Source organism: Balaenoptera acutorostrata, chromosome 9 (genome assembly GCF_949987535.1).
Source record: "Balaenoptera acutorostrata chromosome 9, mBalAcu1.1, whole genome shotgun sequence".
In the NCBI taxonomy this organism is placed as follows: domain Eukaryota; kingdom Metazoa; phylum Chordata; class Mammalia; order Artiodactyla; family Balaenopteridae; genus Balaenoptera; species Balaenoptera acutorostrata.
The window spans coordinates 51,347,602-51,368,114 of NC_080072.1; the positions used below are offsets into that span (position 1 = coordinate 51,347,602).

The window sequence follows — 20,513 nt, forward strand, 5'->3', positions numbered from 1 at the left end:
TGTCACATCCCATGGGCTACCAAGCTTGGTGGGAAGAAAATAAGTCTAATCTGGCTGATTTACTCTGTGGCCCCTACTGATCATCACTTGTCTGTAGGCCAGTGCCCAGCACAGCACTGACCAGCACACAGCAGGTATTCAATAAATATTAGTGGGATTGAATCTTCACTGATAAGCCTCAAGTGTGATATCTCCCTCTCTTTAATCCACATAAGGAAAGAAGGGAAATAGAGAAAATATAAAATGGAGTAGGCATTTATATTCATTTCAAATTCTTACAACTATTCTATAAGGTAGAGTCTTCTCATTCTGTAGACCAGAAAACTGAGGCTCCAGAGAGGCACTGACTTGCCAGAGTCCATAAAAAGTGACAGAGCTTGGATTCAAATCCAGATTTGCCTGACTGCACGGTCTTTCTGCTACACCCCACTTTCTCATACTCATGCAGCAGGTATTGTTTCTGTTTTATTACATGCAAACATCTCTCACCATGGAGATGCCTATAAACCCTGATCTAGCCTGAGTTCAACTCTAAGGATTCCAAGGCCTGAGTTTTCCCCCGAAACAACATGCTGGGAGCTGACTGTGGCATTGCCATCAGGACAGTGAAGATCCAAAGGCTGAATGGCCAGGCCTTTGAGGTTACACATAAGGCCTCACGTAGAGAAATTTTTGTTTCATCAAAGGAAGCATCTTACACTGAGTATGAGGAAGTCTGGGTTCTACGCTTGCCTCTGCCCCAATTTGTCATGAAATTCATTTTCCCCACCTGGGTCTCAGCTTCCTCAACTGTAAGATGCATTATCACAGAATTACTAAAAGATCAAATGCATAGTTGTAAATGTAAGTGCTTTGAGGTGTTTGGAGACATTTAGATGGGCATATCCCATAGGTAATAAAGAATGTAGATGTGGGATTTGAGGAAGAGGTAGGAGTTGGAAAAGTAGATGTGAGAATTGTCAGTTCCCTTCAGTGGGGCCCCGGGCTGAACCCCACAGTCCTAAGGGAATCTGTGATGGTTAACTTTATGTGTCACCTTGACTGGGCTAAGGGATGTCCAAATAGCTGGTAAAGCATTATTTCTGGGTGTGTCTGTGGAGCTGTCTTCATAAGAGATTAGTATTTGCATCGGTAGACTAAGTAAAGAAGGTCATCTTCACTAATGCGACTGGACATCATCCAATCGTCCACATGCCACTAAGGGCCTGAACAGAACCAAAAGGCAGAGGTAGGGCCAATATGCTCTCTCCGCTTGAGCTGAGACATCCATCTTCCCCTGCCCTCTTACATCAGCTCCCCTGGCTCTCAATCTTCAGACTCAGACAAGGACTCACACCATCAGCTCCCCCGGTTCTCAGCCTTCAGACTCAGACTGCATTATACCACTGGCTTTCCTGGGGTCCCAGCTTGCAGATGGAAGATTGTGGAGCTTCTTGGCCTCCATAATAGCATGAATCAATTCTCATAATACATCTCCTCATATATATATACCTATATACATATCCTATTGGTTCTGTTTCTCTGGAGAACCCTGACAAATACAGAATCTATAAAATATTGTGGCAGGAAAAAAAAGAGGGGAAAATAGGGAATTTAAGAGTCTAGTCTGTGCCTTATTAGTGATGTACTTCTTCCTACCATAATCCCAGTCCCATTCTTCAATTCCTACCACCTTCCCAGCCTACCACAGTTCACAGAGACCTGCCCATTCCTTCTCCCCTGAACTAGGATTCCCTGACCAACCCACTCTTTGGACAGCTAAAAACATGTATTATCTCAAGGTTCTGCCCTGTGTGTTTTTCAGCTTTCATGGCAGTCACCTTCTGGTAGTCTGTGAGCTCCGCAGGACCTGGGCACAAGACTTACTTATCTCTGTAGCCTCATTCTTAGCATAGAGGCTGACCAGAGCAGGTACTCAGCAAAGGTGGAAAGGAGAGAAAAAGGGAAGAAGAAAGGGAGGTTTTAGCAGGAAAGGGGAGGTACACTATAAAGTGCATGTGGAAGGCAAATAAATACCAGTTCCTAGGATCAAAAAAAATATGGCAAGCTGCCGTCACAGCCCCGACAGGAGCTCAGCTCTCAGAATCCACCTCATACCAGGGAACACAGCCACAGAGAAACCATGGAGGTTTCATGAGAGCAGAGGTGGCTGGCTAGGTGAACAGAGCGAACCCAGGGAAGCTGGTTCGGACCTGGGGAGCCAGAGGGTGGCAGAATTCCCAGCCTGAGTGCTGCAAACAGATTTTAGCAAAATTAGGTCAACTGTTAACACAATCAGGCCTGAGGCAAGGGAGGAGGGTGTAAACAAATGAGATGCTTACATGTGAACACAGTCAGGGGTGATGGTGAGAATTTTCAGGGTGCCAGTTAGCACTGAGAACGTGAGCCTCCAATAATTATCACTTTCTGGAATCCCCTCTCCCAATCTATTCTCTCCACCGCTCTACTGCCCACAGTACCCCAGGCCTGGCAGATACAGATACTCACCCCTTACTGCTAAAGTATGTGCTAGGAATTTCTCTTGTCATTTACACAGGCTTCCATGCTGAGGTACCTGTTTAACCTGTAAGAACTATTTCTGGGCCCTCCTCCCTTCTGGTTGTAACCAAAAACTGCCTTAGCTGCCTCACCTATGCACAGACACTACATAGGGAGCGGTTCTCCCCTCAACTAAGCTGGGCCGGACTCTTCTCCCACCTCCCCCAGCCTCCTTCTGTGTAACTTCTAGCATTCATCTCCTGGCACTTCTTCCTTGCCGGGCCTTACACTGAGTGCTGATGACACATGAACAAGGCTGTATCTACCCTCAAGGAGTTTCCAGTTTAAAGAGTAACAGACAGGAAAACAGATTGTTATACAGAAAGCAGGTACAATTACTTTGCTGTGCACCTGAAACTAACACGATATTGTAAATCAACTATACTTCCAAAAAAAAAAGGCAAATCTGAAATAACAAACAAACAAACAAAAAAGCAGGTACAAAGGGCTGTGAATCCCCAGAGGAAAGTAAGAGGGAAGGGTTGAGCATGCCCGGGAAGAGGCTGGAAAGGCATCCTAAAGAAGGCTTGAAGGGTGAGTTAGAACATAACAAAAAGGAGAAAGAGGGTAAGAACAGAGCTGACAGAGACCAGAGCAAGCTGTGCCAGAGAGGCAGCTACTCCTGCTTACTGAGGACTTTTCCCTATTACCTGAGCCACTGAGGAAGGAAGACAAGGTGCAGTCTTGTCTTTTCCTCTTCACAACTCCCCCAGCCCTCGCAATTACTGGGCAGGCTTCTCTCTGCACCCTTCTCTTTGTGCTAAGAGCACAAAGGGCACACAAGCCCTTAGCCCAAGACCAACCACAGTAGGCATTACACTAAAAACAGTAGCTACCATTTCCTTAGGGGAAACTGGGACACAGAGAACCTTAGGAATGTGCCCAAGGTCACAAAGCGACTGAGTGATCGAGCCAGTTTGCTTGATTTCAAAGCTGAAACTCTTATATCTTGTTTCCTCTAACACAAGTAGAGGGTGGGATAATACAGTAGAAAAGAGCACTGAAATGTAAGTTAAAGACCTAGGTTTGAGTCATGGCTCTGCTATTTAAAAGCTGAACGAGCTCTAAAAACTCACCTCATCTGAGCCTCAATTTCTCCCTCAGTGAATCATTTGCTGCCCTAATGAGACATCAACTTAGGCCCCAAACTGAACATTGCCCTTGGGCCTCTATGTCTCAGGGCACACCTAACACCTGACCACCGGCACTGCCAGGAGAGCCCCAGACGGGCCAGCCGGGAGCCAACTCTGCAGGTGGAAAAGACGGGAGAGCACCTGCGCTGCTCTGTGGCCACAAGGGGAGGACTGAGCTGTCTGCCACTGTCAGGGCTCTGGGCTGAGCCAGTCTGATCCCTCTTCCCCCTTCCCAAGCTCTGAGGCTGCTGTGGGCAGACGGATCCCGCCCACTCAGCAGACACCCCCAGCTACCGTAAACAAAATTTTGATTTGCGATTTCTCAAACCTCAGACCGAAGGTGGGATTTTCGTTAAGACTGGGCGAGGTAGCCATGACTGGCAACTGAAGTCGGCCCAGGTGCTCTGGGGGTGTTTACTACAAGCCTGTGGTGAGGCCTGAGAACTACAGCCTTAAGAGCTCACCCTGGACGTAGAACCCAGGTCAGAGCCAGCACAGGCCATCACTCTTAAGTCCTACGTGAGTGCTGGACAGGGAAGAACACTGACCTAGGGATTTTAGTCCATGCGCAAATGGGAAAACAAGAGCTTAGAGGGACACAGATCAGGGGATTCTTTGCAGATACCCACCAGGCATGGCCCCGCCCTTGCAGAAGTCTCCTGGCAAAGAGCTTCCTAGTATCTTCCTCAGGTTCCAGCTGGCAATTTTCAAAATTTTTCTTTAAGAAGCATCAGCAGGAAAGTATAAAAACAATCTCTGCCATCAGGACAGCTGCTGGATTCCAAAATCTTAGCTCCCAGGAGTACACCAACTCTATCTGAGTCCTTGAATGAGAGAGCCAGTAAGAGCCTTAACGACCAAGCCCATTTTACAGATGAGGGAAGCTAAATCTAGGCAGGAGAACTAAATTGCCAAAGGTCACTTGATAAGGCAAGGGCCAAATACAGAAATCCTAAAAGTACAGGATACAGGATACAGGAGGAAAGAACAGACCTCCTCCTGTCTTTTACACAGAACCCTTATCAACCAAAGGGTTTTTCCCCAAAATCATGGAATGTACAGCTGAAAGGAATAAGGATCCTTTAGTTCAGTTTTTTCATGATCCAAATCAGCAAACACATACTGAGAAAAGTGACCTACACAAGGTCACACAGTGAGTGGCAATTCTGAAGAGACCAAGGTGCTTTCCTAAACTTTATAAGAAGTTCTCTAAATGGAAGTCCAGGAGTTATAAAACATCAAGTTGTATATAATGATGATGATGATGATGATGATGGAGATATAATCCACATACCCTAAAGTTCACTCTTTTAAATTGTACAATTCAGTGCTTTTAGCATATTCACAAGGTTGTGTAACCATCAGCACAATTAATGTTAGAACCTTATCATTACCTCAAAAAGAAATCCCATACCCATTACCAGTCACTTCCCATTTCCCACTCCCTCCAGCCCCTGCCAGCCACCAATCTGCATTTGGTCCCTATGGATTTATCTATTCTGAATATTTCATGTAAATGGAATCATACAATATGTGTCCTTTTTTATGTCTGGCTTCTTTCACTCCCTCAGTTCTTTCACTTCTTTCACTTTTTTAGGCCACTTTTTTCCAGGTTCATCCATGTTGTAGCATGTATCAGAACTTCATTCTTTTTTATGGCTGAGTAATATTTCATTGTATTTATATACCACAACTATTTATCCATTCATCCATTGATGGATATATGGGTTGCTTCCACTTTTCAGCTATTGTGAATAATGCTGCTATTTATATATACTTGTTTCAGTACTGTTTTCAGTTCTGTGGGTACATTCCTAGGCGTGGAATCGCTGAGTTATATGATAACTATGTTTAATTTTTTGAGGAACACTATTTTCTACAGTAGCTGAACCTTTTTACATAATCACTAGAAATGTACAAGGGTTCTAATTTCTCCACACCCCTGCCAACACTTACTTTCTGTTTTTTGTTTGTTTTCGCTTTTATTGTAGCTATCCTAGTGGGTGTGAAGTATCTTCTTGGCTCTAGTACCCCTGCTCTGCCAATCTCAGAAACAGTTTTCCGCTGACCTCTGACCTCCCTTAGATTAGGTCATATGCTACCTATAGGCTATATGAAATGAGTCTAGGAGAAGATACTCCTGTCCTGGTATCAGTCTAACCTGCTTCACCAAGGCTCCTCTTGCTGGCTCTGACCTCTGGGACCCAGTACCATGTATGTACCCAGGATTCTGGTTCCTATGCTCTCCAGCCCTAGATAATTTTTCCATATACAATCCTTGCTGACTTTAACCTGCAGTTTCTAATGTACCCTTTCAGATATGGTAAATCCTATTTTGATACAGAACATGTAACAGTCTGTTAATATGTCTCAGAAGACTAAGGAAGACTTTCAGGCTGCAGGAGGCCTCCCCTAACTTAGGTGTGACAGGGGAGAGCCTCTGCAAAGATAGCCTAGCTTTCACTGCTGGGTTTGATTCTTCTGGCAGAAGTGTTCTTGCTGGTGTATACAAAGAGAGGGGAATAGGCTGTTAACGGAGAGAGTTTAATAAAGCCACTTCCCATTTTTCAAGAGTCAACTCAAGAGGGATCCTCTCCATAAAGCTTCTTGGTCTGCAATTGAAAACTCCTCCCTACTTTGTGCTCCCACCTGAACTATGGAATGACTTACACGACAGTTATACCACTGTATTTGTTGACCATTTATTCAATTTGTTGACATGCCAATCTCCATTTAGACGGAAATTCTTGAGAGCAGGGACCCTGTCATGCATAGTGGTACACAGTAGGTGCTCAATAAATGTTAGTGAATGAATGAAAGGCCATTGCTCAGTACACAGGGTGGGCCTCATATAAAGAGTAGTGCCTTTGTTGTGTCATGTATTCAAAACTTATAAATGAATGACAAGAAAAAATGTGTCCTAGGGCCAAAAACAGGGCAACAAAGGAGATGGAAATGGTCTTCTCCCATGTTGCTCTGTTTCACGCTTTCAAAAGATATAGACCTTCTGGAAAAGGCAAAACTATGGAGAAGTAAAAAATCAGTGATTGCCAGGGGTTGAGGAGGAGAGCGGGATAAATAGGTGGAGCACAGAGGATCTTTAGGGCAGTGAAACCATTCTGTATGACACCACACAGATGGATACACATCATTACACATTTGTCGAAATCCACAGACTGCACAACACCAAGAGCGAACCTTAATGTAAACTACGGACTCTGGGTGATAACGCTGTGTCAGTGCAGGTTCAGCAGTTGTTACAGTGTACCACTGTGGTGAGGATGCTGATAATGGGGGAGGCTGGGCATGTATGCGGGCAGGAGGTATATGGAAAATCTCTGTAGCTTCCACTTAGTTCTGATGTAAACCTAAAGCTACTCTAAAAAATAAAGTCTAGGGACTTCCCTGGTGGTCTAGTGGTTAAGACTCCGCGCTTCCACTGCAGGGGGCACAGGTTCAATCCCTGGTCGGGGAACTAGGAGGCTGTGCAGTGTGGCTAAAAAAAAAAAATTTTTTTTAATTAAAAAAATGAAAATAGGGAATTCCCTGGTGGTCCGGTGGTTGGGACTCGGGCTTTCACTGCTGTGGGTCTGGGTTCGATCCCTGGTTGGGGAACTAAGATCCCACAAGCCGCGTGGCCAAATAAATAAAGTCTATTAAAATTTTTTTAAACCACAGAAAGTACAGACCCATCCACCTCTATTGAGACATCAGCTTGGGCACTTGTCAAGCCAAATGCACGGACAGGGAAATGTTATACTGCCCCTGACCCTGCCTGCCAGCTGCTTCTCTGGACTAGTTCTTGGCTGTATAGCATTCTGCTGCTGGCATCCTCAATTGATGTCAACAGCTCCCGAAGAGCAGGGAGTAGGCCCTAAGAGCCTGTTTGGTCAAGACTAATTTTCTAAGAAATCTTACTATTTCTGTGTTGAGTTCACTTAGAATAAAAAAGGTTGGCAAGGTTGGCCATTCCCACCTTGCAGATCTTCAGGAGTTGAAGCACCTAATACCCTCAACTAACCCTGGGTTGAAGGGACCAAACTTCCTTAGTCTGAGTGTGTCTCTATTGATTCAGTGGAAGCCTGCTTAATCCCGTTTGTTTGTCCAAGGACACAAAATGTTCAGCAATCAGTTCATACCCTCTGCATATCCACAGCGAGAGCAGGAACAGCTAATGGCACTCAGCCCCTTTTGGGTTACTTTGTATACCTGAGCATGCCATTCATATTTTAGTGTTTGTATCCTTGCTCAGGTTGTTTCCTCCACCTAGAATGCCCTCTCCTGCCACCTCCATGGAATAAAACCCTATCCATCTTTAAAGGCAGAGGTCACACGCCACCTCTTCTATAGGATGCCTTCTTTATCCCTCCCCTGGATCTCAGTAGCACTGTGTACCTCTCTAGAACATTCATTTTATCCCTTTAGGGCAGACCCAGGACCTCAACCCAGCCACTCCAACTGCCTTCGGGTCCATGGTACATCAGCAGCCCTTCTTGCCACAGGACTCACAGAGAGGAGGCCCAAAGAGCACTGTGTCCAGGGCCTTCAGCTGCAGCTTCTGCCGATGGCTCCGGTCTGTCATCTTTAGCACAGTCCCTGTCATGGTGGTGTTGGTTACCGCGAGCCTGTTGGGACAAAGAGTAGGGGCTCAGTTCCCTGTCGGCAAAGCAGGAAGGATCCTGGTAGGACTACCCACCTCGCCCAGGAACACTTCCATGACTTCTAGCTCCTGGTGATTGCTCCCCTCGGCACTCTAGTACACAGAGTCTGTACGAGTGGATCTCAGCAAGCAGTAAACGGGACACATAACATTCACCAAGAATTTGTTCACCCTTCTGCCCATGTCCACCATCTCCTGAATATCCTACTCTCAAAGGATTAACCATCCGTGACCATTCCCACACCCAACTGTACATTTTCTGTTGTACTTCTCCTTCCAGGGAGTATCCACTACATACCTGTCCCCATACTCCCACCATTTGTAAACACATTCGCCTGTCCAGCCCAGGTCAAAATGTTATGCCACGTGACCCAGTGATTCTAGGGACCTCTGAATTATCCTAATCCTAACACATTGTCATTAAATATAAATCTGCTGACAACAAGCATTGCCTTAGTCTTGTTATCTTGTATTTGAGTAACAGTAATTTACTCCCAGTCAGATTACTATAATTTCTTATGTTCTTTAATCATACTGTTAATAATAATTTAATAAGAGAGGACCTATAAACAAGGAAATGATGTAGGAAAAACGGGACTTTGTTTCTCTTTTGCTGGAACATAGTAGATTCAGAAGGAGAGGGGTATAAGATATGAAAGGTTGAAAAACCACTGATCTGGGTCCCACAAGTGAGCCTTACCTACTGTACTAAGGTTAGTGCTCTTTTCTGATTCATAGCTTTGTTTCCCTAGGTAGAAAAGAAGCTTCTGACATCAGTGTGTCATTTATACTCCTGCCTGGGCATGCAGGCGTAGCTACTTCTTTCTCTAGCCCTGGGAAGTGATCAAGCCCACCCACAAGAGAGGCAGTGAGACACTGTGATGGGGGTGGGGGTGGAGGTGGTCAGGAGAACGAGTTTCTGGTCCCAGCTCCATCAGTGACTCACTTGTCTGACCATAAGCAGCTTGGTCTCTCCCCTGGGGCCTCAATTTCCTTCTTTTACTTATGTAAATCACATGCTTCCTACAAAACTGGGAGTTCTTGGGGCTCCTGTTTAGAGCACTTCTACCAGGTGTACTGGCCCCTTCATCTAACTGATCAAAATAAGTGTCATCTTTTCTACATTCTGTTTGTCAAAGAAACCTATGAACTTCTAAGCAATGAGAAATGAGAAAGGAGCTAACATTTAATAAGCAGCTGTGTATATCTCATACTGTTCTGACACTTTACATACAATACCTCATTTAGTCCTCACACTTTAAGAACCCAGTTCTATTATTAGCTCCACTTTACAGATAAGAAAAACGAGACTTAGAGGTAAGTAGCTTGCCCAAAGTCACACAGCAAGTAAGTGGCAAAGGCAGGATACAATGCAAATCTGCTAGATCGGTCCCATTATACCACACTGCCTAAGGATGGGCCTAGAAGCGCCCACACTCTACCCCACACCCTATGCTCTGAATGCTCTATGCTTCCTGCTGTCACTAAGGTACCACAGCTTGTTTACCTCTACCCCTATGCCCAGCCTGGCTGGGTCTGGTCTTGGATCTAATCCTAGTCACAGAATGGCCAAGTGAGCGCACTGCCTGAGAACTAACTTCTTACCCTATATTTTACAGTTTTAATCGAAGCCATAGCCGTTCTTCAAGATGGAATAGGCCAGGGATCCACAAGGCAATACTGCTATTTCCATGGGAAAGAAACCTAAATCCTGGAGCTTCATGGTCAATCATCTGTTTAATTGTCTGTCTTTTCCACGGAACATGGAGTTCCTCAAGGCCAATGTGAGGTCTAATGCATTTCTTTGTCCTCAGGGCCCAGGAGAGAGCATGGCACATGGTAAGTGCTTGGTAAAGTTTTGTTAAATAGAACTAAACTGAGTATTTCCAGGAAGCCTGTTTTCAAACTACATGGGGCAAGAGGAAGATGCAGTGAAAAAAGCAGGGCACTTAGAACCAGGCAGACCTGAGTTCAAATCCCAGCTCTGCCACTTACCAGCTTTGAAAAATCATAAAATATTTGAAGTTCAGTTTGCTTGCCCAAAAGTTGGGATAATAATTCCTTCCTCCCAGAATTGTGAGAATCAACTGAAATAATAGGTAGGAAAGTACTCTATAAAGGGATGTACAAACATGAAGATTATTACGCTCTCCAGAGTAGGGAGAAGCTGTGAATAAGAGGTTGCAGGCAGCAGAGGAGGGACCAGCCAGCTCAGCTAGGCCCGGACAGCAGTGCCCGGTAGCCCTGCGGCTGGAGGCTGCAATGTGTGGGCATTCCAACAGCTTCACCTTCCCCTCTCCCCTTTGCTGAAGCTCATAACCAGATGCACCTACATAATAAGATGACAGATTATACATAATCAGAACTTACCAGACAGTAAGCCCTTTGAGGGCAAGGGCAGGTTGTTGTCATCTTTATCCCCAGCACCCAGCACAAGTGCTTGGCACAGAGCAGGTACCCAGTAAATACTGGGTGAATGAATAAGTGAATGGATTAATGACTGAATGACATATGGCGCTAGTTTGACATAACAAGAAGTCCAAGCAGTATTCCATCCCCTCCCCACACCCACCCCAAGTCCTAGTACATTGTGCCTGAAAGGGAGGCAGAGCTAGGGCATAACAGCTGTTGGAAGAGTCATTCCAGAGAGGAGACTGGGGCCAATGGTAGTCAGCCCCCACCTCTGCACTGGTTCTTTAGAGCAGATAAACTGCAGATGGATAGTTCCGAGGAGGTTAAAAGAGCCCTGAGTCCCCTGGGCAATGAAAGAGGCAACTGCTGGGGGGACAGCAAAAGAAAAGAGAAAAACACAGGCTTTGACGTCTACCCAGATCTAGGTTCAAATCGCAGTTTTGCCTCTAACTAGCCATGTGACCTTGGAAAAGTTACTAGGCCAGGTTCATCATCTAGATACAATAATACCTACCTTACAGGATTGATGTAAGAATTAAATGAGATACTGTACATAAAGTGTTGAGTAGAGTGGCTGGCATATACTAAGCACTCAATAAATGGTAGCTATTAGTACTAGTCCCAGGATTGATAGAAATGTTAAATAAGAGAATAGATGTGAAGTGTCCATATGCTTTCTAGCAAGTGCACAGTAAATGTGAGAAGTCTACAGATTCTGCCCTGAAAGGGGTGAAACTTCAGTTAACAGGTGAGAGCAACATGAGGGCAAGCCGACCCCAGCCCATTCCCCGCACCCCCAGTGAGAGAACCCAGTCCCTTCCTGACCTCGGCATGGCATGGCCACTGAGCTGCAGCTTCCGGAAGGTCTCCTCATACTGAGGCAGCTCCACATATGTGATCAGCCACTGCACCACCTCATCCACGGTCCAGTTGTATACTGCGGGAAGAGATAAGCAAAGCCATGACTCCAGAATGCAAGCACTGCTTGTTCTTACTGTCACAATCTCAACGACCTTAACATTCATCACATGTCTACGTGTTTAACAGATCTCTCTCCCATAAAATCCCAAGTATGAAAGGAATACATACAGTACTTTTTGTTTGACCTATAGGGGATGGACTTGTTCTTCCACTATTCAGGTATCTGGGATAAAATAATCCTTAATTATTATATAATACACTATATTATATATAGTATTATATTATATATTATTGTAATATAATAATAACAAATTATATTAATAGAAGCCATCATTTACATAGCACTTACTATATAACAGGTACTGTGCTAAGCACTTCACATATATTACCTCACTAATCTTTGCAACTACCATGTGAAGGATATGTTCCACTTTATCCCTATTTTACAGATGAAGAAACTGACGCACAAAAAGGTCATGTAACTTTCCCAAAATTATCCAGCCAGGAATTGGTAAAGCCAATTTTGGACTCAAGCAGTCTGGCGTCATAGCCCTTGCCCTAGCCATTATGTCATAAATATCATACGTATATAACATTTTAAAGTTTATATAAATAATATATATAAAGGATATATATATAGAGAGAGACACACACACACATACACACATACGTATATCCTCCCTGACACTGCTGGAAAGCTTCATACAAAGGCAAATCTGAGCCAAGTGATGGATCCAGATGACATCACTTAAGCCCTGAATGAGATCACACCTGTAGACAGCCTTATTCATACATTTTTCAGTTTTGTGCAAAAAGTAAATTTCCCCTTTTGCTTATATCAGATTGAAAAGATTTTCTGTCACAGCAGGAGCCAATTCTAACTGAAACAATTACTGAGTGATCATTCACAACATGGCAAATCATGTCATTACCATACATGGATCACTGTACCTAATCATTTCCTCAATACTATAAGACTGTGATTTTTTAAATGGACAACCATAAAAATAATCCTTGTAAAATAATTTTAATATTTGTGTGGTATTTAGCCACATATATAACAAAGTTATCTCCATACTTTATCAAGAATCAACAATAAAAGAACAGAAGAGGACTTAACATGCAAGGAATATGTTCAAGCCAAGTAAAAGTCAAATGATGTCATGATGTATTATATAAATCAAAGTTTCATAGGAGCTTGAATAGAGAAAAATGGTGGGAGGACTGAGTCACCACATAGCACCCAGTAATACAGCTATGCTGAACTTAAAGAGCCTTGGATGGGAGCAACTGGGTTCCAGCAAAAACGTGTCATTTCATTGGATTTGAAATTTGCTTTTATTTAATGTATCAGTGTGTTTTTGTTTATATTTGTACACAAATTTTATATAGCAACTTAAACCTCATTTTATGTTTCTACATATTTAAATACCATTAAATAAACCAGCTTTGCAGGCCCAAGATAAATGATTTCCCTTAAAAGGAATTTGTACATTCCTCAAGTTGAACACTACTGCTGTGAGCAGCAAGAAGCCAAAGAAGTTTTGAAGCAGAATAAAATGGTGAGATTTATCACCCTACTCTCTAAAGATACATACCTTTCCCCAAAACTGTACTTCATCAGAATGCTTTCTAATTTCCCCTTAATAGTCAGGAGACATTGAAGGCAGGGACCACATCCTATTCATTTTAGCTCACCCCTTTGTCGCTAAAATAGTGCCTCTTATACAGTGGCATCAGTAAGAATTTACTGAAAGAGTAACTACCCTAAATGAGAAGTTCCAGAAATGTTCTGAATGTGGGCCTCCAGACAGCAGCCACAATCTTCCTAGACAAATATACAGCTCAGGTGGAGGTTAACTTCTGAAATGCTTGCCCAAAAATCAGCATTCCTCTGGTAGGCACACCTCAGATCTTAGGTTGTTTCTGTCACTCTCATATAAACTAGAGAAGTTGGAAGGCTGGGCCCTGACCCTTCATCCTTCTACCTCCCATAGGGGAGCCCGGCACACGGTACAAAGCAGACACTCAGAAAGACATTCTGAATGAAACAATAGAAGACAAAAATGCTCTAATCTCTCCACGTCCCCAAGAAGCTGCTGGAGCTCAGGAGGAAAGTTCTGAAGCCAAGAGACTTTGAAGGTAGATTAGACCATTTGCAGAGGCACAGGAAAGGTTCCAGGAGAGGAAATGAGGCAGGTCTAGTGCACTCAGATTGATTGTGTCCTAGAAGACAAGATCCCGGAGGCTTAGGCGGTGAGTGCTTAGTCATTGCCTGGTTGAATATCTAATTTCCAGACTAGAATACATCGGAGGGAAGAGAAAGATTAATTTCCAAGAGATATGCTCAAATCCTAAGGCTTAGGAAAGGAGGGATGACAGAACTGGGGTTAAAGAAGTGTTGAGGAAAGTAGAATAGACAGGCCTTTTGTTCCTGAAAATGAATATATCTCCACATACATTATAAACATGATCACTTGCTACGGTCCAGAGTGTTAGGTAATGAAGGCCTAGCAGAGTGGCACAAGATGTGAGGCAGACAGACAAGTGCTAGCCTGCAAAGTGCAGAGAACACATTCCTGCCGCTACTGTCAAGGGAGCTCAGCCTCACCCAGCGTGGCATATGGAGTAGAAAGGCCACGTCACGTATTGTTGCTTGAAAGGCTTGAGGCCAGCGGTGCCACAAGGGTCTTTTGTCTACGGGGAAGACAACCTGATACAAGCCTGAGCATAAACGCTTGGCATGCAGGAACTCCTCCACTTGTGCCCTACACTGCAGTGGAGACAGTCAGGAGTCACTCTAGACTGGGGTTTCTCAGTCTCTGCAGCACTGACCTTTTGGACAGGTTAATTCTTTGTTGTTGGGGGCTGTCCTATGCATTGTAAGATGTTTAACAATAGCCCTGGCATCTACCCACCAGATGCCAGTAGCATGCTGCCAGTCATAACAATCAAAAATGTCTCCAGATACTGCCAAACGCTCCCTGGGGAACAAAACTGCCCCCCACTGAGAACTACTGCTCTAAACACTACACTAAGTGAGGCAGAGGATCTGTAAGGGGACCACTACACTCCAATAAGGATGGACTCTGAACATAGTCCCTACAGAACTAAGCTTTGCGGAAAAGGATGATGACTTTAGCATGTCAGGACAAACCTCAAGGCACTTGTTTTCTGGGTTTTGTGCTCCACATATTATTCTGTTACCTGGCAGAGGCCCTACCTAGGTAAGGCTTGGCAGTATGGTGTTGCCCGCTCAGAGTCACTGCAGTCTGAACAAAGTAAGCCAGGACGAGCTGCATCCTTGTCAGACAGCAATCCTGTGTCCCAGCATGAAGATCTCACTCAACAGTCAAGGTGAGATATTAGGGCCCCTTGTTCCTAAGGTTCAAGTACCTAAAAGTTAAAAATCTTGTTCTGCTTTCTCATTCCAAAAGAGAAAATGGGAAGAATCCCTGAGCCAAAGTAAGGAAGAAGGTAACAGCAAGTACAGAGAGCTGTGGCTGACAGTAAAAGGAGACAGAATTTGGCCAGGGGAGCTTAGTACAGATAGAGACTCCAAATGACTCACACGACCAAACCCCAGGAGGACATGCAAGCAAGAGAGAGTTTTCTAAGGTCATGATTCTCTCATCCCCCTAAGCCTGTCCATTTGGCTCCTAGAGACATCAAAGACTACATCTCTGGGCAAAATGACAAACAATACTACACAGAATCGGAGAGAGCCAACCTCTGGAGTTTTCCACAACAAATAGTCCTTTATAAAAGAAACGCACAAGGTGACTGACTATGTAGCCTCCAAGCTTTCTAATGACATAATCTACATGTAAAAAAAAATTTGAGGACACATTGCCAATATATGAATGTCTGTTTATAAATTAGATATATGTACTAACATTAGGTATATTGTAAAACATACATAAAAATTAAATGAGATAAAAATAAATGCAATATAAATACAAGCTACTATATTCTCTTGGGGCACCCCAGTTGATTGTCTTGTACAGTTGGAAACCATTGACCCAAACTTCACAGCTTTACCCTACATGATGCCTCTGTTATAGCTTTTAGCTTCTCAGTCTTCTTCTAGAATCAGTATCTTGCACTATTTACTTATTTATCCTTGAACATTGCTCTCAGACTTCTAGGTCTTGTTGTTTCTGGAAAAGCTCTCTTCCCTCTTCCTGGCCTGATAAACACCAGCTAACCCTTAAAAACCCAGCTCTACCTCTTCACTTATTGAAACTCTTTGGAGCCCATTTTAAAATCATGAGCAAAGACACAGAACTATAAAGTGTGGGGCCTGTTCAGAGAACTCTGACTCCCGTTTGCCAGGAGTCCAAGGGTTATACATAGGGACAAGGAGGGTGAGGCACTGCTGAGGCCAAATGATAAAAGGCCTTGAAAGCAGTTGGTCCAAAACTCCAAAATCATTTATTCATTGGGGGGAAATTTTTATTGAGTACCTACTACTTACCAGGCACCGCTCTAGAAGCTAGGAATGTAACAGTGCACAAAAGAGTCGCAGATTCCTAGTGTTTATATTCTGGTGGAGAGAGACAAACTAAAACACTATAACAAATAATTGTATGTTGGGTAGTGATAAATACAAGAAGAAAAATCAAGCAGGGAAAGAGGATAAAGAGTAGTGCTATATCAGACCAGATCAAGGAAGGCCTCTTTGACGAGATGACATTGGAGGAGAAAATAAAATGAAGTCATGAGCCATGTGGCTACTTGGGGGAAGGGCATTCCAGGCAGATGGAACAGTATTACTCCTAGCACATGCGCTATAGTGATACCTCCAGGGATATGCCAGAACAGATCCTTGGCCTTGGCCAATCCTTCTTCTTGTCAGAGAAAGAATAAGCAGTAAGAAATGGGCTCCTGAATCAGTAGGTCTTTCCCCTAATGGACCGGTGGTGCCTCCAAAAAAAGCCCTCACTTTTGTAGTTTCAAACTCACATCCCAAAAGAACTATGTCTGGCAGAAAAGTTACCAGTACCTTCTTTGCCTCTCTTTCACACAGCTGTTAGTCAATTAGTTGGTCACTTGGTCAGCCTTTGGTCAGTCTTTTGGTCAGCCAGTCAGATATAGCACAATGGTTAAGAATTTGGACTTTGGAACCAAGTGACTTGGATTGAATTCAAGAGTTGCTACTTACTAGATGTAAGATCATAGACAAGTTACCTAACCTTTCTGTGCCTCGTTCTGTCACCTAATGGTGAGAATCAGAGTTCTCACATCATAAGAGTGTAATGAAGATATGAGAAGTTCCTAGCATACAGTAAGTGCTAAACAAATATTATCCATTATTATCACCATTCATTCATTCCTTCATTCACTAAGCTTTCACTGGCTTCTACTCTAGTAGATCTTTGGTTGGTTACAGAGATCAATCTGGATGATCTCCATCATCAAGGGCTCTTTTCTAGAGAAGGAGACATATAGGAAATTAAATGAGTATAATACAGTGTGATAAGTGCTAGGTAAGAGGGATGTATGGGGTGATGTGAGGGCACAGAGAAACGAGTGACTGATTGCCAGAGTGAGTCAGAAAATGCATCACAAAGCCTAGCTTCTTATCTGACTACTATGGAGAGAGAGCATTCCAAGACACCTACAGAATCTTACCAAAGTGGCCCTCCCTAAAGATAGTTTGCAGCCTAGACCTGTGGTTTTTCTCTGAATGGTTTCCCTCTGGCTCTCACTAGCAGTTTGTCATCTGAGCCTAGAGTGAGGCAGATACTATGTTAGTTTTCTAACATAGTATCAATACCAAGCCCTAAACCATTACTGCAAAAAGAATCTGGCCCTTTTACTTAGGCCTCATGTGATAGGCCCACTAGGCTACCTGGCAAAAACCAAGTCTGCCAGAGCCCAAAAGGACATACTAGTGAACACCACCTATAAAGAAGCTACATGGCTAGCAGAGACCAGATTAGAGAAAGACTAGCATCATGGCTGCAGAGTAGTAAGGGAACCTAGACTTTGGAATGTTGAATGAGCCAAACAACTTGTATAACATCACACAATGGCAGACCCAAGGACAAACTCCTGTCTTCCACATCCCTGCTCTGGGCCAGGTCCTGGGCTATGTGTTAAGATATGGAATCATATAAGATAATGCCCTCAAGCAGTCTGGTGGGGAAATAAAAAGGCAGGGGAACAGATAGTTGCAATTAGTGTGCTAAGTGCTGTAATGAGATAAATGTAAAGAGGCTGTGGGAACACAGAAGGCACCTAACCTAGCCTGTAGTTTTCAGGGAAGATTTCCTAAAGAAGGGTATACTTAAATTGAGTCTTAATTATCAAGTAGGATTTAACCAGATCAACAAAGGAAAACAGAGGGTACAGTATATGAGAAAGCATCAAGGGATGAAAGAGAATGGCATATCGTAATAACTGCAGATAAATCAGTGCAGGTACAGAGAAGGAGGTGTGATAAACAGTGGTAGAAAATATGAAAATAAGTGGAGCACAGAAATGAGCCTGAGCCTGGTATGCTAAAGTAATCTGGCACAATGCCTGGTATGTAGAAAGTACTCAGTTAATTTTGTTTGTTTGTTTTTTGCAGGCATGTTTGCACAAATTGGAAGAGAGAAACAGTACCTACTGAGGCCAATACTACAGAGGTGAGTAAGGAATGGCACCATGAAAATATTAAGAAATTCTCAGAATATAAGAGAAGACAACCAGATTTTTACATATATGTACATATTGATCTTTTTTTCCTAATTGAGGTAATTCATTTTGAGATTACAAGTGGGCATTTAATGTCAATGCATCTGACTAACATCTCATAGATAAACATGAAAAAATCAGTGGCATTTTCTGTAATAATTAATCTTTTAAAATAAATTTATGTATTTTATTTTAGGCTGCGTTGGATCTTCGTTGCTGCGAGCGGGCTTTCTCTAGTTGTGGTAAGCAGGGGCTACTCTTCATTGCAGTGCGTGGGCTTCTTATTGCGATGGCTTCTCTTGTCACGGAGCACGGGCTCCTGGCACGCCGGCTTCAGCAGTTGCAGCACACGGGCTCAGCAGTTGCAGCACACGGGCTCAGCAGTTGTGGCTCACGGGCTCTAGAGCGCAGACTCAGTAGTTGTGGCTCACGGGCTTAGTTGCTCTGCGGCATGTGGGATCTTCCCGGACCAGGGCTTGAACCCGTGTCCCCTGCATTGGCAGGCGGATTCTTGACCACTGCGCCACCAGGGAAGCCCTGTAATAATTAATTTTGTCAACAACTACTGAGCTTTCAATATTTTATTGAGTTCCAAATGAGACAGCAGTTGTGATTTAAATTAAAAGCTAGTTCTATACAAATTGTTACCTGACCAATAGAAAAATCAATATTTATCTTTTCAAAATAATATATGGTTACTATATATGATTATGTAGGAATTTACTTGTAAAATTTTTAGCAATACCTTTATTTCTCCAGGTTCCATTTAGTAATATTTACTCCACACGGAAATTTGGTGTCTTAGCATGTTTGTTTCATTATTTAAAAAAAAGAAATGGGGAGCCACTGAAAAGCAGAGACCTGGTCAGATATTTATTTTAGAAAGATCTCTCTGGAACCAACTAAAGTACAAACTGCAGTAGATTTAGACTGGGCCAAGAAGAATAGTATGAAAACATTCAAGCAAAGCAAAAGATGATTAAACTAAGACTTCTGCTTCAGGCCAAGATGAAGTAACAGGGATGGAATTCACCTTGCCTCATGAAACAACCAAAAAAAAAAAAAGACAAAACATATGAAACAATGGTTTTCAAGACACTGGACATCAGCCTACAATGGACAGTGATCTTGAGAGCTGGTAAACAAATGAGGCAAATCATACAACTGCCCCAGCTTATGGCTGTGAGAAAATTTCCAGGCCACTGTGCAGAGAGTGAAATTAAGGTTGAGAGGGCAGAAATGGAAATACACTGTTGGGAGGTTCTTATACTATATGTGGCAAGAGGTACTATTATCTCTTGAAAATAGACTGTGATAAGTTAAAGATGTATATTTTATCTCCTAAAACAACCACTAAAATAACAAAGCAAAAAGTTAAGCCAACAAAGAAGATAAACTGGAATTATAAAAAATACTCATTAATCCAAAAGAGGGTAGAAAATAAGGAAGAGCGAACAAAGAACAGATGGGAAAAACAGGAAATGAACAGCAAGATAATGGACTCAGATCTAACCATATTAATAAACATATTCAATGTAAATGGTTTAAACACCCCAATTAAAAGGCAAAGACTGTCTTATTGCAAAAAAAAAAATCGGGCTCAACCATATGCTGTCTATAAGAAATGCACTTTAAATAGAAAAGCACAAATAGGTTAAAAATAAATAGATGGAAAAAGAAACACCAAACTAACAATTCTCAAAAGAAAGCTATATTAATATCAAAGTAGATTTCAAGGCAAAGAATATTACCAGGGATAAAGAAGGTCATTTCATAATAATAAAGAGGTCAGCTAATCAAGAAGACATAATAATCCTAAATCTGTATGCACCTAGTTAACAGACTTTCAAAAGACATGAAGCAAAAACTCACAGAATTAATTGCAAGGAGAAATAGGTAAATCCACAATTATAGTTGGAAATTTAAATACTCCTCTCTCGTTAATTGATAGAACAAGTAGGCAGAAAATCAGCAAAGATATAGTAGACTTGAACAACCATAAACCAACATGGCCAGACTGAATTTTATAGAACACTCTACCCAACAAATGCCAAAGGCACATGGAACATTTACCAAGATAGATCATGTTCAGGTATATTTTTTTAAAAATCTTAAAATATTTTTTAAATATTAAATATAAAGTATGTCCTCAGACCCCAATGGAT

General features: G+C 42.8%; 1 protein-coding gene across 8 annotated transcripts in view; it reads right to left on the reverse strand.

Moving 5' to 3' along the window:
• The window catches only part of STIM1 (stromal interaction molecule 1), a 197,487-nt gene that overhangs the window by 23,218 nt on the left and 153,756 nt on the right, over positions 1-20,513 (reverse strand). For all 8 annotated transcript variants that reach the window (XR_003622552.2, XM_007173633.2, XM_007173634.2 and 5 more), the window contains exons 4-5: positions 11,569-11,680; positions 8,181-8,296 (exon numbers count right to left, since the gene is read on the reverse strand). Coding sequence is in view for 7 of the 8 variants with exons in the window: in XM_007173633.2 (XP_007173695.1) it covers positions 8,181-8,296; positions 11,569-11,680 (228 nt within the window). In the remaining variant the exon portion in view is untranslated. The remainder of the gene's footprint in view (positions 1-8,180; positions 8,297-11,568; positions 11,681-20,513) is intronic.